Source organism: Lonchura striata, chromosome 5 (assembly GCF_046129695.1).
Source record: "Lonchura striata isolate bLonStr1 chromosome 5, bLonStr1.mat, whole genome shotgun sequence".
In the NCBI taxonomy this organism is placed as follows: domain Eukaryota; kingdom Metazoa; phylum Chordata; class Aves; order Passeriformes; family Estrildidae; genus Lonchura; species Lonchura striata.
In genome coordinates this window covers 18,829,162-18,855,667 of record NC_134607.1, presented here as the reverse complement: position 1 = coordinate 18,855,667, position 26,506 = coordinate 18,829,162, and the positions used below count along the sequence as shown (strand labels likewise).

At 39.7% G+C, this 26,506-nt stretch overlaps 1 protein-coding gene across 1 annotated transcript in view; it reads right to left on the bottom strand.

Moving 5' to 3' along the window:
- TBXAS1 (thromboxane A synthase 1) overlaps positions 1–26,506 on the bottom strand; it is a 250,988-nt gene that overhangs the window by 98,457 nt on the left and 126,025 nt on the right. Inside the window, exons 6-8 of the mRNA XM_021536482.2 lie at positions 10,386–10,502; positions 3,112–3,200; positions 517–665 (exon numbers count right to left, since the gene is read on the bottom strand). Of these exons, the coding sequence (XP_021392157.2) occupies positions 517–665; positions 3,112–3,200; positions 10,386–10,502 (355 nt within the window). The remainder of the gene's footprint in view (positions 1–516; positions 666–3,111; positions 3,201–10,385; positions 10,503–26,506) is intronic.

The window sequence follows — 26,506 nt, the reverse complement described above, 5'->3', positions numbered from 1 at the left end:
AGGACACTTGTGTTCTTTATCCTTCAGAGCCATCAAGCAGGCTGTGGACAGTGTTCAAAAAAGAATTGGGAGTACTTACACAGTCTGTTTCTACTCTTCCACCTTTTTTCTTTAGTGGATTGTTAATGAGTGAGATTTCAATCTCTACTAAACAAACCAAGTGCACAAAAACTTTACATTCAGTCCCAAAGAGCAATTACTCTGTTTTCGTGAGAAGCATGCTAAAAAAAGTATTATAGAAACTGCAGGACACAGAAACTTTCCTGTCAGATGAACCAGGAGCATTGTGTTCCTGAACTCTCAGTTTCTGGAGTAAGTTTCATTAATGATGACAAGACCTGTAGAGCAAGTGGTGGAAATCTCAAGGGTAGAAGTGGCCTGTGGGTTGCATTCTGAATCCCTCTGAAATAATGTCAGCTATAATATTTCCTACCCTGGCTTCAGCATATTTTGCAATTCGACAATGACTTTTATGAAATTATCACAAGAAAGTAGACAAACATAGACTATACTCACGGATTAGAATGAGAAGAGGCTTAAACAAAGACATTTCAAAGAATGTTCTGCAATTCTTAACAAAGGGGTCATCAGGATTCTTCTGAGAATCCACCTCAGTACCAAATGCTACGCTACCAACGACATCCAAGGTAAAGCAGTTGTAACACCTGCATTTAATTGAAGAATGATAAATTATTATCTACAAATATCTACAGTCTAGCCATACCCATTAATCTTGCTTCTACAAACATCACATAGCATTAGTTTTTGCCACTGAGTTTCCTTTTGCTTTTAGATTTGAGCTTTGCCAACAAGAGATGTTTCCATCATTCTGACAAATGGTGATACTTGATAATGATCACTTTCTCCATACCTACAAAGTGAACATATTTTCATACACCTCAGTAATTCCACGAAAATTTTATTAAAACCAATTTAATTTGTTTTGACATAGAAATTGAATGCAACACATCAGAGATGCATAAGCATTTTCTTGGTATGCATCCTAATAAATGAGACCATTCCTTCCTCATTTTTAACTGCAAAAACCACACCTATTTCCAGTCCAGTCTGAACGCTCAGAGACAAGAGGTTCTTAGGTAAAATTAAGGTCCTGAAGGATTTCTTTCTTTTTCTTCTTCATACCTCCTTTGTAATGTAACTCTGTGGATAAAATCAAGAGAAACTGATGCCAAGTGAAATCTGCAGAGGAGCCGCCAGTGCTCTGAGAACTCCAACTGATCTGTGAACCATGATATAGAAAATGCAGAACTTACTAAATGGCTCCCTGAATATCTCACCATCTATCCATTTGTCTTACCATCTTTATTTTCCTAGTGGGCTTTAGCAGCTCTATTAAATTTTAAGGTAAGTGGACTGAGAATGTAAAATATCCTTAGAATTTGATTCCTCTGATCCATGGTGAAGTAAGCAATGTGTGTACTTCCATGAGCCTTACAAAAGGCTAATATCAGTCTCTGGTGTTTTAATCTGAGTGAGCATGTATGAAGAGAACAACAGGAGTCAGGCCCATTATATCCTGCATATATTATGTGAATCAGTATTTCTAAACTACAATCTTTGTGAACTGCCATTCTGAACACACCAGAGAATAAAACTGATAACAAAAATAATGCAACACACTTCTTTTGGTCTTCAACTCTTACACACACACACAAAAAGCACCATTGGAAGTTAAAATGTTAAGGGGGGGGGGGGGGCATTGCTATGAAACAATAATTTCAGAAGGACTCAATCATCTACCTCTCCAAGGTACTGAAAAAGAACATTAAAAACTAAATTTTGAGTTGTTGGCAAAACACAAAACAGCTAAAGACAACTAAGGTCATAGGAGTTTACAGATAGGTCTTTTCATCCAAAAAAACAGCTCCCAAGGCAATTCTATAAAACTGCAGTGGAATGAGAATCACATTTATAAATACATCAAACCTGCTGAAATGGTAGTATGGTAAAACAACTGGAAATATCATGTTCCCAGACGATCAACATCATTCATTTATACATTCAAAGGGTCTTTTCCAAAGTGTCTCTTGAGAGGTGAAACCCTATAATGGATCAATAGCTAAAAGACCACTCAAAGACAAAGGACAAATGGAAAAATGGAAAAGACTGAAAGGACTGAAAAGGTCAATTTTCATCACAGCACTAAGCTAGTACAATGTATCTTGAGGTTTCATAGTATCTCTTCAGCTGAAGAGATCTCTGTGCACACATGCACATGCACATGTACGTGAAAAAAAATTAATAAATTGTGGCTAAATATGCATTTCTTCTGATGAAACAATATTATTTGTGCTGCTTCAGTTTGGGAAAATCATGAAAAACTTCAGAGGGCACTGACCAACCCAGCAAACAAAATGAAAGCAAAATGAAGCAAAAATAGTGCCTGTTAGAAAGAATGTATTTGAACTACTATCCAGGACCTTAGAGGAAATGCAGCTACTCAGAGAAAGGACTAGACAGTGTTGTGAACAGTTCAGTGAAGACCTCTGATGAAAGAGCAACAGAAACGATAATAGGATATTAAATGCATAACAAATGAGAGAAAGTACAATATGGAAAATATTAAAATGTAATTTGATAAATCAATGGTGCATTTTCATCTGGAGTAGCGATCCTGTTGCTTCCCCAAGCTAGCATGCAGTGAGAGGGGGTTATGAAGAATGTGGTAAGAATAATTAACTGCTCAAAAAAGCCTCATATAAAAAAAAGCAAAAGAGTGATGGACTAGATATATTTGATACTAGACCAATTCTTATGTTTGTACATTATTGGCAGCCTGCAGAGAACAGACTGGACAGGGACTGATGCAGGTTCCTTTGTCCTTCCAGCTGTTAAAACTTCATTAAATAACTGCCAGAAATACATTAGATGCTTTACCAAAATTACTTTTCAAGTATGCAATGGCTGTCCCAGGAAGAAAAGGCTTTTACCAGACACACCCTCCATTAAACTATGATTTCCATTTTTCAAAGTAAGGGAAGAAAAAAAAATCTTTTCTACAGTAAGTGTGAATTTAGAATAACTGCTGCTATTGACATTTTTTCTTGTTTTTTTATAATTTGCTACTAATTTTTGGCATGTTTAACATACCTCTGGATATCAAAAGCTTTGCCAGAATCTGCATAGACTTTCAAGTTACACAGCAAGATGTCACAGGCCTGGTTTATCAGCGGTGTCATCTGGAAAGGAACATATTGAATTGTGAAAAAACATTAAAATGTTAAGAAAAAAACACCAAGCAGAAATAATAATTTTAAAATATTTTTTATCCAATATATGGGATAGAGTTCTCTGTTTCCTCTGCAAGTTTTTTAGGCACTTATGTACAGGTAAGATGAAATATTGTCACTTTCTGCTCAAAATAAACCTACACATTACAGGGATGCCCTTCTCCAGCTCTGGGCCTAAATGCAAGAGGCTGTGTCACCTACCTGACCAACAATGCTACATACACAGAGACCTATCAGGCAAATATATCTCCCTCTCTGTTTAATAGTTACAAACAATGATTTATCATGATCTTCATTTGCACTACAACATATTAAGGTTACGTATGTTCCAGGGCAGAAGGAATAATGCTTTCCAAAGTCCTGTAAACACATTGGCGTCAGTTCTATCCTGCCATCTCTCAGTTTGAGGGACTTAAAACTTAACTGGAAAATGACCTGGGATACCACTACAAGCTGCTGAGGGCAAACTGCTATTGGTACATGAGGAAAGGCTTTTCTCAAGTGATGATGCCATTAAATGGACATTTGTGTGAATTTATTAATCTAAGGATTCTTTCCAGTCACTGACACATGATGGTCAGGTAGACTTAACCACAGCTTGGCTGTAGCCACCGGTGCAATAGTCTCTTCTTTAGGGCTTCATGGAAACCATAGCACAGGCAAACATCAAGGTCTCATTAGAGTCTCACTTTCTGTCTCTTTAGCTTCCTGAGGAATCAGACACTTCCCTAAATGTACCAAATGGGGGGACAGAGGAAGGGAGTAGCAGCAATCCAGCCATGAACCAAAAGCTCTTTCCCATACAGACTACCAAGAGCAGCCTATATCTTAATACCAGGGTCTTGCCTCAACAACTATGTCAAGCATCAGCAGTGTACACACTTTCCTTCCTGAACTACCTCCTTCAGCATACGGATGTCAACAAACATGAGAACAGACTTATCCTACTCCTCTGACATTCTTGTTACCAAAAAAGACTTACTGCAGCCTCGCAGCACACTCTGAGAGCTATGCAGCCTGCCCAGCCAAGTCCATTTTGCTTGGCACTTCTACCTCTGTGAAACTGGCATAACACTTTGTGCACAGGCACACTGCCATCTTAACACATGGGCAAGACTACACACAGTCAAAAGGCCAACGCGGGAGCATCCAATATGTTTTCCAAAGGCACAAGTCTGACTCAAGAATGTGTCTAGCTGCTCTTGAGGTCTCGTGCCTATATGAGAGAAATTACATTGAAAAGTCAGGTCGATCTGGGCTTTGCCACAGTCTCACAAGGCAACTCTGGTGCCAAATTAGTGTTTGGTAAAAGTAGTTGTTACACTTCTGGGAGGTGCACACCACAGTTATGTGGCAGCCTTTTTCATCTTTTGGCTTTCTAAAGAAGGTCCCCTGCAGCAAGCTTCTTCTCCAAAGAAGCTTCAACCAAATTAATACATCTCTGTTCAACAGATTGAACCAAGGTGAAATATTTTATAATCTCTGGGTCCAGGCTCCCCCAATGAACCGAACCAGCCAAGGAGAACAAAATTAAAATCAGTTTTTTAACAGGTATGATGTTTCTGAAACAGATGGTGATCATTTCAGATTTTCCTTTTATTGCCTTATTTTCTCTTTTATTCTTCATCACATCACCAGATCTGTAAGCAGCCAGCTGGTTGCTATCACTTTTCAACAGCTGGCAGAGACATCAGGGGCACGTACGTCTGGCCAGGGCATCCCAGAGCACCTCTGCTCTTTGCACATTCCACCAGCCTTTAGAAATACTGTTGCAATTCATTCCTAGCCATAAGGTATTTTTATTAGTAAATCTTACCAGGAAAACAGGGAGGCAGGCACATGGATTTGATCTACTGTTAGCATGATAGTAACAGAGTCACGTCAGTAAGACAATTATTTGTATATGAAAGCTACAGGGGATATCTACTCTGGAATCCTAGGTTGGGTTTGGGTTTTTTATTTCCTCAGGGGACATAAATTAGTGCAAGATTGCAAACTAGAAAAACCACAGACTGAAACATTCTCAAGTCTCGTAACACCTCAAAGTCTTTGTCCAATTGTCAAAAAAAATAGTGTCAGGGTAGGTGAACTATACCAAGCATAGAAACTTGACATGTTGATCTACACTGCCTTGGGTATCAGTTACTTCCCATACATTCTGATTTGCCAGTCAGAACATAAAACCTGCATAACCTGCCTGAGATTCAGTTCCTGATGGGTAAATAAACCCCAGATGCTTTGTGTTCAGATTGGCTGAGAGTAACAGGATGAAGAAAAATCTAAACAATATGGTCCCTGTAAATATTTGATTTGACAGTTATCTAATAGCAAGAGTAGCCCAAAGTCCAAATTTCTTTCTTTCTGCCAAAGAAGAGCATTTGGGGTTAGGGTTTTCATGATGCCAAGGGCTTTGCTGTATAAATCCTGCCAATATGCTATTTGGCACATAAGAACAATTAGCTTCTGCTTCTGCATATGCACAGTGCATGTGGATCTTTGCACTATTCAAAAGCATCAGAGTCACATTCCTCCAGTTAGATGTGGCCCTCAGTATTCATCAGTATTATTATTCCCCTTGTTATTAGCATCCAAACTAAAAACTAGAAGGCTGGATCATATTCACTGTAGGCAGACACACTGGAGACTTTACTGTTTACAGACAGCAAGCAGAAGTTGTGTTGGACCTCTTGTCCCACAAATGTTATAAAATAGAAAAGAGGGAGAGGAGAAAGAATATACCCCTAACACAAGAATTGCTTCTCTTCCAAATTTCAAGGCCCTGAATAAAACCAGGAAAAGAGCAGAGTGATAAAAAGATGTTTTGTGAGAGGATTTGTTTCCACCACCTGAGAGTGCAGCTGTGCTATTCCTGGGCACAACTTACCAACATGCAACTCAACAAGATATTGTCCTGAGTCTCAAGTTTATGCACATTTCATGTACCAGTTTTCACATTAGTGATTTGCTTTGCCTTATGTGAGCACACTTGCTTTGTCCAGCAACAGCAGCAGTTTCTAGAGACTGCTGGAAACTCCCAAAATGCCTTTGACCAATGTGCACAGACTAACAGCAAATCAAGGAAACCTTAATGGCTGGACTGTCAGATCTTGTGTCCTAGTGGGACATGAAAGATCTACATGCCTGAGAGTGACACTAGAGGATTTTTCTGCACTGTTCTGCCATGTTATTACAAGCTCTGCTTTCTGTCTCTCTTTGTTTGAAAGAAGTGCCTCAACACAAACTTCACAAGTTATTTAGGACAATGCCACATTAAACTGTGCTCGCTTTAATTTTTGTGTTCTGATTTGTTTAAATGGTTTGTTAGTGGAGGAAAGAATCCCTGGCATACTGATAGAAGATGACAAGACTACTGCAACACCATCAGAATAAATAAAAATCAATAGGTTTTCTGCTGGTGTTGGCTGTAAAAGAGAGGAAAGCTATTTATCAAGTCTGACAAGGGGTCCAGAACTGCAGGATCATCATAGGCATCACAGCAAAAAGAAGAGGAACAAAATAAGAAATACTAAATAGGGAATCAAGGTTGGTACAGCAAGATCACTAACATGTCAGCTTGTTTCAATATATAACAGCTGAGGAGAGCATGACAGGAACACTGGGAAATGTTTCTGTTATTTAGGGCCTCTAGGTATTATAATTCACTAATTCCTCATGAATTAGATCTTGGATCAACTTTCTGTGATTGGTGTTGTTCCCACTCAACAGATAAAAGTTGTTTCATGTGCAGAGAATTTAAGTAGCTTCTGTCAGATCACCCACGGGCAGTCAATGGCAGAGCTGGAAGTGACATTTCTTGGGTTTCCTGCCTCCTGTCTCTCATTTCTCATTCTTAGTGCTTCCACAGCAATGGCACTATGAAGTTCATTCAGGGGTCTTACTAGAAAGAGCTTATTATTAGATCTGCTACCAACTCCAGTGGCATCTCATGTGGGATGCACTGCAGGATCAAGCTTACAAGTCTATTGCTTTATTCAACAACACTATAGTATTTGTGTTCCGTGTTATCCAGAGCCAAACCTTCCTTCAGCTGAAGTGGACTCCTTTAGGTATCTTTACATGCTTGTTAGAAAAAGAGAATTTAAAAGGGAGAGCACCCAAGACATAGAAATCCATACAAGCAACAGTGAAATGGTGCACAGCTTTTGAAGACAAATTGAGAAAAGAGAAACCTGGAGTCAATGTCAGAAACTCTTGAAAAAGGTTACCAAAACAACTCAATGCAGACATACAGAAATCATTATATTGGCTACCCAACAACTCTATAATCTCTAGTTTCAGTTCATTACCTGTAACTTCGAAAAATTCAAAATTTATGGAATCATCTTTTCATCATTTGCTAGCTGGCTGTTGGAGATATTTGCCATACTACAGGGAAATTCCTCATCTCAATTAACTTCTCAGTGACATTACAGTGCTTCTTTGAAGTGACAAGGGCAAAGCCCACAGCCCCAGGTGCCTCTATGAAGCACTGCAGATTAAATCTCAGCAACACACTTTAGCTCTGTCTTGAGTCCAGTCCTCCAGCAGCCAGGCCAAAGTGGCTTCTCACTTGTCACTCTTGCAAGCCCTGAAACTGTCCTTTCTTGGATTTCTGAAACGGAGATATCAGGAACCTGTGTCTCAGCAGTCTCTGTCTCTTGGTGCATCTTTTGTCTAAAGTGATTGTTATGGGGGCTGCAATGAGTTGTTAGCATTTATTGCTCTGTCACAGGCTAACAGCTCCCAGTTCTCTCAGAGCATGCAGCCAGACAAGCCTGTGTTTGGAGTGGCACTTATGGGCTGCAGCACTCAAGGGGAACCACCCTCCAAAGACACTCATGAGGTCTGCAGTCTCTCCAGCATCACCGTGGACTCTGCATAGAGGAACAAAGCTAAGGCAGTCATCCAGAGTGAACAGAGTGCAAGACTTCGGTGTGGGATTTTGTCAAAGAACTTGATATCTTGGAAGGAGAAATAAGGACTGTCCTAGTAATATTTATAAATATACATGAAATATCATATCTAGGTTCTTACACAATAAATTAGTACCAAATTTCTGTTTGTAATTCAAAGCAGAGAGGAAGGGTTTATTATAAACAGGATGTCTTGCAGATAATGCTCTGTAGTATGGCCAATACAAGGACATGGTATTTTTGTTTCCATGCTGCTGTAGAGGTTCTGAGAGAGTACCAAATATGGGAGAGTTTAAAAGTGAAATCATAATTAATGAGCATTGATTTCCTTTGTGAAGTGTTGGTATAGCTTCTAAATTAAGCAACAGCAGGAAAAGCACATGGGCAAGGACTTAAGTTACATTAACTTCAAATCCCAGGATTGCTAACATATTTGGGTAGAAAATGAAATGTAAGGCTGAGGAGAACATCCATTCAACAGTGGTTCTTAATCTCACATGGGCTTACTGCAAGTGTCTGTCTGTGTAGGGATGGACAGACTTCTGGTGAAGGTGTGGGAGAGAAAAGCAAAGTTGAACCTTTCAGGGAGACCTGCCCCACTCCTCTTTTTCCCACTTGCTGTTGAATGGGAGGAGAAAGTGACAATTTCCAGGTCACGCTAAGCCCATGCACAGTCACACGCCTCCCCACAGAGCTTGGAAGAGGCAGCATGGGCAAAGCTGATTATCAGGCTAAAAATAAATGCCTCAGTCTTTGCACGCAAGACAGCTACCAGGCACTGGCCAGCCCTCCATTCTACCTCCTACCATTATTCCTGCAGTCCACCTCCACCAACAAGCCGTGCAAACAGAGTGCCACATCTTCTCCTCCCAGCCCGGTTGGATCAGCCAGAGCCTGCAAAGCCGTGCACGCCCAGCCCCAGAGCAGGATCCCTGAGGCTCCACTCTCTTGCCCTCACCGTGCTCCTCAGCCAAGCCTGCCCGGCAGGTGCTGGCAGAGGTTGCTCTCCACAAATTGAGGGGAGTGCAGCGTTATCTTTTGTTAGTCCACAAGCAAAGAGCCAATGACCTGCAGTAAGGCAGATTAATTTCCACCAGCAAAATGCAAAACTCTTCTCTCCCCACCGTGCTTTGTGCAACTAATCACTTGCATATTTAAGCACCCTTGCCTTGCTGAAATTTCGTGATGGAGTTGGTGACAGAGCAAATGTCAGGGCGCATAACCAATGGCATTGTCAGTCGTGATTAATCAGCATCTCCGCCAGGCTGGCGGCCAATTAGAATTTACCATAATAAGGAGGTGACAGCCGGCGTTGCTAGGCGACCGCTGTCTATAGAGCTGGGAGAGCCAGACACATTTAGATGTTACTGTGGATTTCGACAGCGGCATGTCAAAACAACACAAGCGTCTGCCCAGTGGAAAATTTTACAGCCCAGGACTGGGCACCGGAGTGAGGCATGATTCCCTTTCAGAATAAAACATAAAAAGAAAGAGGTGATTTTTGTTGTTGTTGTTGTGGGGTTGTTTTTTGTAGTTCTTCTTGAAAGAAGACTTTAACCAGTCAATCATTTATATACATTTAATTAAGAGATATCGTATCACTGGAACAGGACTTTGTTACTGGGTAATGGGTTCCCATGGTTGAGCAAATGCTGATACATTTATAGGAAATTAGCAGCAGGTCAGCACAGAGACATTTATTTTCAGTCAGAGGTATTTATCTGGCAATGACATTCTGCTCCAGTGACTTATTTTATTATATGAAAGGATTAAAGAATAAACGGAGGAGGGAAGGGGAAGGAGATGGAGAATTGAAAATAGATTGACAGCAGTTCCTATGCTAACATGAGAGTTGCTGACTCTGCACATCAAGAAAAGCTATGTTCCAACTGGGATCAATAACCTTTCCTGGACTTAAACTTACTCCTAATAGGGCAGGGGAGAGGAAGGGGTAAGGTCCTTCTTGAGTATGCTACACTTTAATGGACAAACTGACTTAAACAGAGGAAGACAGATAATCATATCCTCAGATGAGCTATTTGGATTTTTACCAGTCTATGATCTGAACCGTGCCATATGGAAGCTCTGCTGCATGTGCTCTTCAGGTCTAAATAAAGTGGCATAAAGTAGCAGGTTTTACCTATCCTTAATATGGACCTACATAAAGCAGATGCCTGAACAAGTCTTCTAAATTATGAAAGCAGCAATGTCTACACCTTACCTCTTTCAGTTTGGTATCGCTGAAGGCTGGGGTCAGGAGGCTCCGCACATACTTCCATCTGTCATCACGAAGACAAAGGATGCTATCAAGCATTGGCTTGGATACCAAGTTTGGTTTCTAGGTTGAAAGAAAACATAATTCAGTTTTAAAACAAATGCAACTACAGCTACTCAAGACTTTGGAACTTGGGAAGATTGCTCAGGAATGGCATTGCACTGCTGTCCCATGAAGAGAGGTTCAAATCAGTCCCAAACACCAAGCTAAATGTGGATGAGTCTGGAGAAAATTTCTCTTTTATTGCACTCATTTTCTCTTGGGCTTTAAAAGTCCTGGACCAGTCTCCGGCTCCAATGTTCCTGGTGCTCTCCTGAGATCATCTTCACTCAACCCTGGCTTCTTTCCTATCTTTCTAGGGCAAGAGGACTTGTCAACACTCCCTCTCCCAGTGACATGAGTGCCAACGCACCGCATGCCGGTGTTGGTGGACGACAATTTCTGGTGACAGCTGGTATGTCAGACTGTTACATGCATTTTAAAAGTCTTCAGAAAATATGTTGATTAGAAAGCAAGACCCAGTCCTTACTCTGTTTACAAGGAACACTCTCACTAAGAAGTTGTGGCCCGTGACTGTTATAGCTGCAGCATTTGGTCAAATATAGTAGCTTAAAGCACTGCTCCATGAAGTTCTATACCAAAATGATTACTCTGAATTTACTAAATCTTCCTGCCATCTAAGAAATTCTTGTCCAGAAAACAGGGATATTCACCAAGGAGTGAAAGGATACCAAAGACAAAAGAGAAAGCACATCAGAAAACACACTTCTGCCTGGAAGAAGAATCGGAAGATATCCAGTCCCACAGCACAAAATATTACATTTTATGCTATGTCAGAAGATGTTTCCTAATTGTTCCTGAAGACCTCCAATAACAGAGGTTCAATGACCTCCCCACTCAAACTTTTCCAGTGCTGTACTACTTTTACCATGGTAGAACAATATCTCTCTCTTGCTGGAACTTTTGTCTTTGTGCTGTCCAGGCATAGAAGTCAGCTTATGCTCCCTATCTTCACAGCAGTCCATATATACAGAATGCTATAACAACCACTAAACATATTGCAGCCATCTACCCCACATAACACCATTTCACTCAATGCATATTTATCAGTTATGCTATTTAGGACTATTTGCTCAGTGTTGGTAGGGCTCCTCTGCATAGTCTTCCTGATTTACTGCTTTCTTAAGGTACAGTCCCTGTGACCCAACACGGTACTCCAGGCAAAAAAGGATTTTATTTCCCTTCCTCCCCCAAACCCAGACATTCTGCAAGCTATATTACTCTCTATTCACCCTGGAATATTACATACAACAGCATGGCACTGCACTCATGAACTTGTTTGTGGTTCCCTGCAACTTCCAGACTTCTTTCTGAACAATCACCCCCAGGAAGTTATTACCTATCTTTTATTCTTAAAGCTGGTTACTCCCCAGAGTCATATGTAGAACATGATCCTTTGAACTATGACCATTCCCTTTAAGATTATTTGTTCAAATGAATAACACCACCTCGAATTTTAACCCTTTCTTTCATAGCCTCTTTCATCCTTACCAGCTTTCAACATAAATTGTTAGCATTCTCAGCGCCATCATCTAAATCATTAACAAAATTACAGAACAATTCTTGCAAAGAAGGCACCTTGTACTCCTCCTTTTGGAACAGTGGACTGTTCCAAAATGCATTTTAGGCATTGTACAGCAATGTCCTCCAGAACAACCACCCTAAGATAGATTGGTGCTGTGGGCAGGTCTACACTTTTCTGGTTACAGGAGGTACAGAGACATTCATTTGTGCATGTGAGATCTGGATACTGCAGCAGCAGTACAGTTCCCCATGTCACCAGTAGAAACAGTATTCATTTTACTGGGAGAGACTCAAACCAATGATGCTTTGGCCACCCCAATGCCATCTGTTGACTTCTTTTTCCTCTGACCTTTCCTTTCAGTCTTTTTTTCATTACTACAGTACATGAAAAATGAATTCTTACAACCTGTTACACACCTGGATACTTTAATATAATTTTGTGCCTCACTCTTTCTGATTTTATTGCCACTACACGCTATTTTTTTATAATTTTTATTGGAAATCTGACCTACTTTCCACTCTGTAAAAAAAACAACTTGTCTTCAGGAGCCATGAAGAACTGGCAATTTAGCTACACTGGTCTTCCACTACACTTCCTTAACTTTCCTCCTTATTGGAAGAGATTGCACTTAATATCGTTTCTTTAAGGAGTTGCCAGCTCTCCTTAACACCTTTTTCCTTTACATTTGCCAAATTCTTACTACACTGCATAAGCTTGTAAAATGCAAAACCCTGTTTTATATTACGCATAGGCTAATGGGATAGTTTTACATTCTCAGCAACAACATCCAGTGTAGTAAACTAATGTCACTGGGACAACACTACAAACCAGTTTTGAGCAAAGATGATCAGCTTTCAAGTAAAAAAGTACATATTAAACTGAAGGAAGAGATTGACTTAGGTACTGTCATCAGATGACTACTGTACAACAAAATAAGGACACTTTTAAAATGTATGTATAGATTATTCTATTTTGTACAATAACAGGGAAAACCTTGGACAGGCTGTCAGAGTTGAAACATCTCGGACTGTTTTCTCTGAATAGCCTCTTTAAATAAATAATCTGTTTTCTAACTTGTCAGTAGGTATCTTTCCTGAAGATCACAAGTACAGCTTGAAAGACCATCACTCAGTGGAGCGCTGTGTCATTTGTTACAGATATTCAAAGGCTCAGTAGAATCAAAAGAAAGAGCCTCTAGACAGCTGGATGATGCTTCCCAGCAGAAGCATCATCCTGTCAGAAAATCCTGTATGCTACCTTCTGCTTCACAGTTCTTCTGTGCTGCTAGGGCAGCCATTTACACTAGATCTTGACTCAGCTGGTCACTGAATGAGTATTCCTTAATTCCTTCATTTCAAACCCTGACACCCAGATTGCAGTGCTCCTGAGTGCTCACTGAAATCAACAGCGGGGAAAGTGCCTTGATCCTGTGAAATGCATTAGTCCAAGAAATCAGGTCATTGAGTGCAGCCCCCTAATTAGCAAACACTCTCAGACCTGTGTTTCAACCACCAGCTTTCACTTCTGCTTTATAAAGTGGATATATCACATCACCTCCTCAGAAATGCTAACGATACATTAACATTTCTGAGGCATTCAGAATGAAATAGCTGAAATACAATGAAAGAGCAGAATAAAAATTCCCACAAGGAAATGACCAATTTTGTCTTCCAAGCAAGGTTTAAATAGCATATAGTGAAAAAAAAAAAAAAAGAAAAAAGAAAAACAGAAAAAATTACAGGGCAACACTTGGAAAAGTATTTTGCATCCAGTCCTAAATTGAAGGCTGCCCAAACTGTGCACTCTATAAGACAAATCTTCTTTGCAAGACAAAGCTCCACTTAGATAATAACAGATGTGATATAAATCTCACTGCATTTGTCTTGAAAGCAAATTCCCTTCCTAAAACCAAACATTCACCCTAAAATGCTCCTAATTGCATAAAGACTGTATACAGCACATTCACAGAGGGACCCAGTTGCTGAACAAAAAGCCTGTTAACTATAATATTATAACTACAACACTAACTATAGCATTGCCTTTTTAGCACTCTATGACAGTAATGCTCCTTTAACGTAATTTTGGTGTGCACAGTATTTTATATATATATATAAATGCTGCAAGTATGGAAAACTAGCTTTGCCCATAAATTATTTTACTCTGCATCTTTAAAACCGGACACACAAAAATATGTTTGTGTTTATTAGAATACCATCAGCATGACTGACAGTGTATAGCAGATTTCATTCATCAGGTTTTCTTTATTGTTTCTGCAAACACTTTATTTCTAATTGCATAACCTGTGTTACAGATTCATACAGCAGGAATGAAAATGGATTTGGTATGAGAATGAGCCTGAAGTATCTCAGTGAAAGATGAAGTGTCATCTTTTTCCAAATGGACAAAGTACTAGATGTATCTAAAAAATCTTGAGCTTATAAAAATCACCAAAAAAATTACCAGAGGAGGCAGCCGTAATATTTTCAGGGGCGGTACTTTGGTTTTTGGGCAACAAAGGAGGTTGTCTTTAAGTCAAAGGAAATCAGGATCATGTTCCATCTAGCATAATCTAAATACTGAACAACAGCTCTGTGCTTCTTTCTCCTGTGTAATCAACCATTTCTGGTACAGCAATGCTCCATGAACACTACTGGCAGCATGGTAATCTCTTGCAGTGTACCTGCAAGTGCTGCTGAGTTCCCACAGTCACAGACATGCCATCAACCACAACAAGGAAAATTGGATTGATTTGCTTGCAAACAAATCCTTTAAAACATGACTGCTTTTAAAAGAGAAAACAAAATAAGATTTGCAGATGGGTGGCATCTCTGCAATTAATGCAAAAATTCCCTCCCCCATAAGGTGTTCCTCAGGATGAGCCCTCAGACCCAGTTATTGGCTTATTTGTCATAGTTCAATTTGGCTTCCTCTGTGTTACTAAATAATTCAGGCAAGCGAATCTTTGGCTCTGAGGCCAAGTGGAACAGAACACCCCCTGTCCCCAAAGTTAAATCCCTTTCCCAAAAACAATGGAGATATCCAAACTGCTTCTGGTCATGGTACATGTTCTTCTCTTGAACTGTGCCCAGACCATGCCTGGGAGACAACTAATCAATACACAACACAACTGTGCTAAGAAGCATGTCAAATGGGTATCTGTAGGACATATTCATGCACTAATATCCTGACCCTGTATCTTGGAGTAAAACTGTAGCCTTCTGTGATTCATACAATATGTGTTCCTTTCCCAAGTTTGTCACTAGCAGGGTAGACTGAACCTCTGGCAGACAGCAATGACTGAACCTTTGGCAGAGAGCAATGGCTGCTTAGAGCAGAAAGAAGGGTAACAGTACCATTATGTTCCCTTAGACACCTCTTCTCATTTATTTGGCAGAAAAATGAGGGATAAATTTTTCCCAGCAGAAGGTGGTTAATGCAGCCATGCACTCTTTAAGTATCCTGAAGAGATGAATCTTCAAAGAAGCTAAAGGGTACCTTTAAAGACCTTTAAAACACATTCACCTCCACAGAACCAGCTGCTAATCTTCTCCATATGCTTTGACAACACAGTGAGAAACAAAACTCTATAAAAAACAATATCTCAGACACTTTGTTATTTTAAACTTAGACTTAATGATAGCCCACTCCTAACAAAACCAATCAAAACCAAATTTCTTCTACGGGAGTCAAATATTAGCACTCAGTCTGCTCAGATTCAAACAAGGAAATAAGCTCTAGAGCACCCAAAATCCCAAATCCAAACAGTAACTCCAACACTAATTCTGGCATTAGTCATCCCTAACAAACAGCATTTGCCTTCATGTAAGCTTTCTTCTAGTCCTGCAGCTGTTGTGGGATCCAGCTTTGACTGGAGTTCCACGTCCACACTCTCCTGAACTTTAGCCCCAATCTCAACCCTAAAACCCACATTAATGAGAGCCATTTGCTCCTCCTTCAGCCTTTCTTCAGTACCCACGGGGACTTCAGTATCCAGAGTTAAGCCTAAATCTGAGTTCCTCCATTTTCGGGAGATTTTTGGGATATAATCGCAGTGTGAGGAGGGGTCATTCCTCTTCCAGTCTTCATGAATGCAATGCAGTTATCTGTGTTCGCTCTAGTGGGGGATGGCTTTCTCCCCAAGACAAATTCCAGAAGTAATGAGCAGGCAGCAGTGCTTGCACATCACTGGGTTAACTTGTTCATCTTCTTATTTTCAAAAAGGGTTGATGTCCTTTTCTTGGTAAGAATGCCTTTGTGATTAGGCATTACCATCCTGTTTAAGAATTGCATTTTTAAACTGAATTGAGTTAAATGAAAATAAAGGAAAAATGAGATGGAAAGTTCATAGCTTGAAGAGAAGACACTATCCCCATACCTCAGACAGGAATTATAATAAAATCTCTTCTTAAGATTACTCATTCAACTCCCCTTGACTGAGAGGTCATCACCACCAGTTCAGCCAGCAGGTGGAACCAGTAAACCCATGAACTGCCCATAAAGTATTTCATCCAGTCAGTGGCAGTGCTGTGACACTTAACAGATCAACATAACACTTGCTCTTAAGAAGAGCAACAGAAAAAAAGTCCCTGAGATATCTCCAGGAATACCTCTTACTAAGCTTGCAGTAAGTGGATCATGAAAGTGGGAAGGCAGGAGATGCCTCCATATATTAGCTTTAAAAATTCCCTGTTGGTAAACTGATACATTATATTCCTTCCTGCATCCTTGGTGTTTTAAGTCATGCTCAGCTCTCCCTGTATTCATGACATCCAATGACATATTGTGCAGTGGCTTTTGACTGAGCCAGGAAAGCATTGCATGCTTTCAAAACCCAAAACAGAGCTCATATATGTCATATACCCTGTAGGTTATTGCTGTTTCCATCTGGAAGGCCCTTGCATACACAAATGTTATAGTCACATCTCTTCAAAACATGTAAAATTTTTCTCTGCACAAATCATCATCTCATAACGGAGCAAGACCAAGTCCTCTCCCCAAAACTAAAGCCTTTGCAGAGGGCAAAGGGCTGGCACTGCCCACTGAGGGCTGTGTGCCAGTGTGGGAGACGACTGGGTTTCTCTCATCCCTCTGCTGTGACTGTGAGGGGCCTTCCATCCATGAAACATCCAAGAGAATTGCTACACACAGGAGCTGTATCTCCCAAAGCAGGTTTGCTCTTCCTTTGCCCTTCCAAAACTCCATTTCCAAATCCTCAGATGCCACATATCCCACACTGCTGCTCCCAGGTAGCTGAAATCAATCCTCCCTTGCCTTAAATTAAAACTATGGACAAAGACACTGCTTCACAAACACATTGCCCAAAACCGTCCCAGATTGCAGCTCTGCTAATAGTCTATTACACTTTAGTCCCCTCTTCTTTGTTAGACTAAAGCAAGTTTGATTTTAGTATATATGATCCAGAAGGTGATCTTACAGGTTCAGAGAGGGGGAAAAGAAATCAGCAAACTTACACCAAAATACATATATTGCTTTGCAGTTTCATAAAAGCATCCAGTAAAAGTTTTCAGCTTAATTGAAATCAACATGTCTGCAGAGAAGAGGAGAAAATGTGCATGAATTATCTATTTCATTAAGCTTTTAGGTTCTCCTTGGTCATTAGGGTTCTTCAAAAGCGTGTGACAGGGTAGAATTGGTTTCAGTGATTACAGCAATTGTCTTTCACTCTATCAATCAGACTACACAAAAAGGCATATCCAAGCAGGTTCTTTTGTTATCAAGTCAGGATCTTCAGCAACTAATAACTACTATTCCTAATTACTCATTGGAAAAATGGCACAGCCAGCCCCAGCTTACAAGCAAATACTGGCTATTTTTCCCCTCTGTGGCAAGCAGCCTGGAAACATCTGTTCTTCTCTCTGCAAACATTCTCTTAAGCCATGGTTTTGTCAACAGAAACCAAAGCAAGTCGTTGCAATGAGGTAAATATAACCATCCATAACTGCTAAAATAAACACATATGGCTTCCTACAGCCTGACCCAAACTGATGCAAGTCACACATTCCATTTGTTGGTGTAAGCAACACCAAAATTAAGTCCATGCATTCATGAGTTTGCATATGGTGGTCAGTTTGCACATTTGGGATCAAAGCAATCAAAGCAAAGAAAAAGTACTTGCTCTTAATTAATTAAGAATTTTGGTATTATAAAGAAATTCATGTTGTACTATAAAGCCTATACTCTATAGACAGTTTCTGCTGAGAAGCAGTTTTTAAACATGTTTAAATCCACTTTCCAGCTGACATAACTGGATTTTTTAATATTGGATAAAGTTATAAGACTATTAAAAGCCTCTCTGTTTATACAGATTTCTCCTTAAGGAAAGGTTGAGAACCAGAAAGTTCCTTTTACAGTATGTAAAGAGTATTTGGAACAAAGCAGTCCCCAATAACTTTTGGTATACATATATTACCATGCTTTCAGTCTTTGCCATATGTAAGAATTACAGGCAAAGGCTATAAGAATATTGTCTAGATCTTTTATTTACACAGGACCATTGTATTCCATGCTCTGCTCATCCAGAGACATGCCTGCAGTAACCTTAAAGCTTCTGGAGACTTCCAAGAGAGATTTTAAGTACCACTCACCATCCCACTGCATGTCCCCTTGGCTGCTGATTTAAATGCCTTGGGTATGCAGCTAGATACCTCAGAAAACGTTCACCCAAAATGAGCACAGTGTTGCCCAAGCTGTCATGACAGCAAGGTAGGAAGAGTCCTACACTTCCTTAAGGTTTTACCACCTTTCTTCTCATGGACATAATAAAATGTATTCCAGAAGAGAGGTCACTACAGCTGGGATCAGGGATGACTCCCTTTCTTACAACTGCAGAGTGAAAGAAGCCATGGCCACTGACAGAATAAAACTCACAGTGGAGGAAAACCTTGTAACTCCTTCCTGTGGATAAGGGTAGGAAGAAAAATAAGGAAATAAGAATAATGAAGGAAAGAATTATTACAGCAGGAGTATAGGTTAGGGGGAGGGAGGGATAGTCTGAGGCTGCAGAGATTCACTAACTTCTCTTTCACGAATACCATGGACACATAGAATTTGGCATTGATTCAACAAATAAGGTTGCAAGTGCATCTTCTCAAAGAATCACCTATAAGTTTCTAGGTGGGGTACCTCACAGAGAGATGAGAGGAGTGCCTTGGAATGATTTCCAGCAGGTAAATACATGAAAGCCTTTCTCTTGCACTCTGGGCAATTTGTCATGGGGGACTGCACTGGAGCAGCCTGGCTCCACCACTTTGTGATTCAAAGAACCATGTTTATTGCTACTACATTTTCCACAGCATCTGAGTTGCCAGCCCGTTTCAAAGGCACACGTGAGGGCCATCTCCTCTCAAACATCATATGCATAGATCTCCTACCTTGGACAAGGTTCAAAACTGCTAAGCTTCCATTTGGTGATTTCAGCTGCTGAAATCAGTAGCTCCAAGGGATTCAAGGCACCTCAGAACATTAGCTATGGCTTAGCAAGAGTTTTAAATCTCTATTGTCAAATTAAGCTCCTGAGATAGAGGTTAAATGCTTAGGATCTTCTGGTCACTAGCAGAGGTAAGCAAGGCAGGTGAAGGGGAGTCTTACCAATGGCTTAGTTTAAAAATATCACATTTTTACTTGGAGAAAGTATATATAAGACATGTCACTTCTTCACGTACTTCAAATTTTATTGATAATTTTAGTTTGACTTCTTCCACTCAGGTGTTGCAATACAGAAATAAAATTATATACAGGCCTGTAGAGCTTAAAATCTCAAAGCACCAAGAAACACTGAAAATAAACAAGTGGCTAAGTAGCTAACTAGGACCTAAAGGTGAAAGACATTTCAAAGTGTTTCTATCAGTCTTCCAAGCTGCCATGTAGCACCTCAAACTTGTTGCCTAATGCCCCATTTCCCATGTAACAACATCCTGATACACAAAATATACTTCAAACTGTCATTTATCTAACTTGAAACAGAAAATTTGGGATTAATATAGCAAACTGATGATCTCCAATATGTGCAAAACAACCCAAGGAAAAAGTATTTCACCTATTCCCTCTAATGCCAAAAAGAAAATTTCAAAACAATGTCAAACAAAACTGATAAAAGTTTTCTTTTGAGGCCTCCTAATGGTTTAAAAAACAAAAAAAAATGGGTTTAAGATGATATTTAAATCAAACTACTGGAAGAAAAGGGCTATTAAAAATTAAAAACACGAATACAGCTTTCAGCTTAGGAAATCAACCATGGGCAATCAGATGTTAGGGGGACATTTTACGGGAAATACTGCTCTGCACTTGCTCTGTTCTTCTGCTCCTTCTCCAAGCATAAGCTGCTAGTCAAACTCAGAACACTCCTTGGCTAAATACTTTATGTTACCTTTCCTTTGAAAAGTCATTCAGAAAGAAAACTCCAGGTCAACTGTAATGGCAGAATGACAAGCTGTCAACAAATCATATTTGCAGTACCTGCTCAGCTGAAGAATTTGAATTCCCTGCCTGCTACTTCACAATTCTTTCTAATTACACTAAGTGGATATTTACACATCAGGGGAAAAAAAAAAAATTCCAAGTTTCATATAGTAAGATTTCTACATCTATCTGTCAAAACATTAATGTATTTTTCTGATAGCAGTAGCTGCTTTCATTCATCATTTATTTGTCCTTCAAGAAGAGCTAAGCTATAAAACTTCCTCAGGAGTTGCACAGCACATTTTCAGCATTTTAGCTTCCAAGATTATCATATTTGTGGTTATTGCCTAGTTTCAATCAAATTTTAAAAATCCTAATTTATGAAAACATGTTTTGACATGCTTATATGAAATAATGTTTGTGCATTTGCCTCCTACAAATTAATTTGAGCATAGCTAGAATTAAATGTTTGTCATAATTTCAACAATAATAAAGTCCTATTGCGCACAGATAACATTACAGGACTTATGAGTTCCCTGGAGCTCACAATGTCTGTAAAAAGGCTTTAATTCACAAACCACATGTAAGCAGAGTGTTGCTTACATCACTGTTACTGATTTCTCCAAGGAGAGAAGTTGAAACACTCCTCTGAGTATCAGCAAGTACCTCATCCAAATAAATTAACAGTATCAGCTACTTTTGTATCCTTAAACACTTAGACTTGCAATATGAAGCAGTGTGGATTATGAAACATTAAGCATATCACCATTATTTTAAGAATTCTAGGATAAAATAAAATGTTAAAAACAACAAAATGTTAAAATCAATAAAATGTTGAAAACAAGAGTTCTAGGATAAGATAAAATGTTTAAACCAACAAAAATAACAAAACCCCACAAACTGGAGTCCACACCCCAGAGCTCAGAGATCTCTTTCTGGCCAAACAGGCCTCCTTCAGGTGATGGAGCATTTAAGGAGCCTTTCCCACAACTCTTCCTTCAGTTTTAGTGCACTGTTACCATGACAGGAAACCAGAGGGATGGTTCAGAGCCTGAATTCTCCCCACTCACGGTGCCCCAAAAGCCAGCACCAGCATTTTGGGCACTGACAAGCTGGAAGCTCAGCAAACACACACAAGGGCAGGGCGAGATTTGGTGTTTGGAGTCTCTTTTATTGAGTGCCCGGGGAAGGAATGTGTGCCAGCCATGAGAACCAGACACCCGCAACCTTGCACTGAGCACTAACCCCCAACAGCCAGACCCAATGGAATGGCAGTCAGTAACCTGGCTGGAGGTTCAGCCTGCTGGGATTTCCTGTGTGAAAAAGGAAAGAGGTTTCACTCTCTGGAAGGACCAGACACCATTGCCGGGCTGTAGCCATACTCAGCACATGCATCACACCTGACCGCATGCACCCAGCATATTATTTTTATTTGCAAGTTATTAGAATCTGCACTTCCAAGCCCAGCTTTATTGGTGGGTGGGAGCTGTAGTTCCCAACCATCAGTGCTGGCCAGCACAGCACACATTCCCACATCACAAGAATTCCTTTTGCATCTGTACGTACAGCTGCTTCTCTCACACTTGAGGTTCATGCTGAACACCCCCAGCATCCAGCAGCCTGAAAAATAAAAGGGATCTTGAAATGGAAAAAAAAAATCCTCTGTGACATGTGTAAACCCTGCTGATTTTTTTTTTTTACTTAGAATAAATCTTAACCCTAGGACAAACCTAAGTCAATATAAGATAAATGCTGCCACAAGCACAAAGGGAAGAACTGAAAGAAGTGAAAAAAGAGAGCTGCCCCACTTGACTACAAGGAGGGTCATACAAGGGAGAGCCATCCAGCAGCCAGGGCATTTAAAGAACATGTAGGGTGACACAGTGAAACACCAGCTAGGGAGAGTACATTCTTTTTAAAAATTCAAATCAGACATTAAACAAAAATAAAACCAGAGCTGGTTAGAGAAACTTAAAGTCATGAGGTTTGCAAGAAACTGTCAATATTGAAAAATCAATTTCTTTCTCTAGGCTTTCTGGAAGAAAAGAAGGAAAAAAGTTCTAGAAACTACCTTTTTATCGATGTTCTCCCAACAAAATAATTTTACCTTGTATATTGAAACTACTTTTTCTTTACACTAAAAGCTGTAACTGAAACAAATTATTTCAATCTACCTTTTATTTTTATTTTGGCTTTAAACTGTTCAGAATCAGATATGACATGAAATATCTGTTTTCCACACATTTCCTAATCAAAATCACTAGGGCAAAGGTTTATTGTTTGTAGGTTTTTTTCCCTAAATTTTTACTGTTGACGTACAGTATAGGATGCCAACAATTTATACTGCAGCAAATTACAGTTATATTAGGAGGATACTAGAGAGCAAAATAAAGCATTAAGAGGTTTGAAAATCATAGGCTTAGTGCAGTCTTCATATCCTAAAGCATATGCAGGAATGGGTCTAAATGGATCCAATTCTTTAGTTATGTTATCATATACTGTTTTTCCCCCACAGGATCTCTATTTGATTTCTCAAATTTAAGATTTCTAGAGGAAATAATATCCTGAAATATTTTAACATTGCACATAAAAACCCCCAAAACATTTCATGTGAAATTAATCAGTCACAAACTCAAGATTCTCCTCCTTCAGACATAAAGCTCACATGGTCACTTGTAGAAATTCTTAGTAATTTGTAGAGTTCTGTCAGCAGAGAGCGATAGCAGTAAGTCAATCTCCGTTAATAATTTTTTGTTGAGTCTGTGTTTACTCAGATTCTTCAGGGGCTTATAAACTTAAGCAGTTTGGTCAGATTTTCAAAATGGTTTTTATATCCAGCCCTTAACACTAGAGGGAACAAAGCCAAAGCCAAAGAAATAGACTGGGTTTATTTTCCTCAGAATAGATAAATAACCCTAACTTTTCTCTAGGCATCATCACCAAAATAGCAAGACCATTTTGACTGAAAAATTCTAAATGAAAATACTAATTGAAGCAGTGAAACTATGATAATCTACAGAAAGGAAAACATTGTAATGGGAGACATTGGGCAACTTTAATTATAGAGCTCACCATTGCCTCTGCAACAGTACAGCTTCTTTGGAACTGATGGAATACCAATATAGGCCTGATGACATTTAAACTTGACTGAAGGTCAATGACTGGTTAAACTGGAATGTTTCTGAGCCACTGTTAAATTATTCAGAATTATTTTAGGAAAGCTGCATAAAAAGTGCAAGAGTGCAGTTTTAGCTTCATCTAAATGCACACTGAGAATGGAAAAGGAAATGGGGAAACTGTCAGTTGCAATTGCCTTGAAAAGGGAAAAAATAATATCTTGTGTACCTTCAACTTAGAATTAATCTAGCAGAAGAGAAGACTGCAAGACAGTTCTTGTTTTTACTACTTATTTCCCCAAACCCTTTATTCCAAGAGCAAGCATGAAAGAGAAAGATGAGGAATGAAACATTATTTCAGCAAAGAATGTGATTTTTTTTTGTTTCTGTTGCTTAAAACCAGTGAGAAGAGGTTGGCAGGAATAAATAATTAATAATCAACAAAGCCTTACTTTTGCTGCAGGACAGCTGTTTCCTTATCTCACTATATATGTTGCTGAATATGTATCTGTGAGGCTAAATGGAGTCTCCTTGAGCCACCACCAAGCCATCAGAAACAGGTGAATGAACATGGAAATGTGCAGTGGCCACGTTTGCTCTAAGTGAGGAGTGCTCACTACACTGGAGAGCTGTGAGACACGCGTGACATTCACATTCTCTGGACAGAGAGACATAATTCTGTCTCTCAGGAGAAGCACAGAGAGAAGAAGAGAAAACAATCTTTATCTCTGTTCCTTTGTTTTCCCCATATGGAATGTGTTATGGGGATTGTGTACCTGAAGTGATTGCTGGATTGGATTCTGGTGAAGGTTGTTTGGGTTCAATGACCAATTGGATCCAGCTGTGCCTCGGACCCTCAGCAGAGAGTCATGAGTTTGTTAGTTACATAAGTAAGAAGTAATAGCATAGTATCTCTTTAAATAGTATATTAATGTAACATAGTATAGCTTTAATAAAGCAGATGCTTCAGCCTTCTGATCTGGAGTAGACATCATCATTTCTTCCTGCATCTGGGATTCACCATGTTTTTACTATAGACATGCAGCGTAAAAAATTGAATTTTACACCCTTCATCCTCGTCCCTTTCCCTTCTAAGGGTGGTGAATTAAACGCTGACAATACATCAGCAGCAGTGGCAAGTGTCCTGTGACTTTCCGTGGTCGTGGTCAGGAGCTGTGTGCTCACAGTGCAGCACTTCCATGACACACAGCAGCACCTTCCCTTCCCAAGGCTCAGATCAGCCAACTATTTGCTACCAATTATTCACAACAAATGGTGCTAAGATATAAGGTGGTTACTATAGAAAGGGGAATTCTCCCTAGGGAGTAAAACAATAGCTGCCGACTCATTCTTTACTTGTGATCCTCCGGATTTGTAGCTGTTACACGCAGTCAGCGCTGAGGAGTGCACAGTCTCTGAACATCCTTTCCCATGGAGGTTTCATTTTTGCAGAATGAAACTTACATAGTGTAGGTCACAAGCAAAGACAACAGAGTGGCAGAAATTTTCACTTAGCACAGATCTACCAGAGTTAATTGATAGGTAGAAGAGAACTTTCCAGGCTGTGGTCAGAGAACCACTGCAAATTAACTGCATCAATATAAGATGCTACGACCCCATCAGCTGTTTACCACTCCCCCTCTATTGGAGATAACCACAATTTAAATGGAACTGGTGGAGAGCCCGTGTGAACACTCGTCTGCTTCAGTGCTAAGTCAGCCTGCATGGTTTTGGAAAAGTCCACTTTGACACAAACTAAGATGAATTCGCTTCTGAGCTGAACCAAAGGAGGAATGCTCATGTGATCTATGTTGTAGGCCTTGCTATGGAAACAGTGAGTCCAGTTAAGACATCTTAACAAAAGGTTGTTAGCATTGTGCTAGGTAAGAACATTATCATAAAATAAAAAAGGACCTTTCATACTTTTAAGTTCAAATATAAACATAAAGGCAGGCAAATGGATTAAGATATCCGAACAAATGTCTAAGGAGAGAGCTTTTCCCACTATTTTGAAGGTATAATTCTACCTTTAAAATGCTTTAAATGAATGGCAAAATCTTGCAAGGATTAGCATAATACTTGTCCACATGTATCACATTAATTCTCACTGAACAGGAATGGACTCGTGCACACACAAGAGCCCCCAGTCAAAAAAAAAAGCTTATCCATGGAAAAAAAAATAATAACCCAAACCAAAAACCCCCATCTGCTGGCATAAGAGTTAAGAGAAAGGATTCAAAATGGGATGGGGTATGGTTGGGGTGGGAACAGATCTGTGGCCAATGGAGTGAATGAGTGAAATGATGCTCAGATGCATTCTCTGGCACTGGAAGCCACCGCAGCACTGTGTGCTGGAGGCTGGGCAGGTAAGCCAGAAGGAAGATTACTGTCGCTGTCTCTTCTGCTGTTCTGAGTTCTGCTGCTAGCCACCTTTGAAAGAGGACACTCAACCAGGCTGAACAGATCTTAGGCATGATACATGACAACCACTCAAATATTACATATTGCCATATCACATCTAGTCCAGTGCTGAATTACCAGACTCCCAGGTACGTGCATGTAAATCACTTCTCTGTGCTGTGAAACATCTATAGACTTAAAAGTGTTCCTGTATCATCAGATGCTTCAAAAGGACTTTTTGTACATGAGCAGACCAGTTAACTCCAAATGTGGTTAAAGACATGAAAACAAAGCAAAGTACTGGGTCTGAACTCTGACTGCTCAAGCATGTAAAAAGGCCAACTCAGATGCTGTGATCTGAGCCTATGTCAGTTCTGGAACAAGTGACAAACTAATTACTCTTCTAAACAAAAGCAGACTGAGAAAGGCAAGAATCAAAGGACATGACACCCTACAATATGTCAAAAATAAGGAAAATAAAGAAAATTGTAAACAAAACAACCAATCTACTACTGTCAAGTAACAGTTTCAGAAGTCAGAAATGAGGG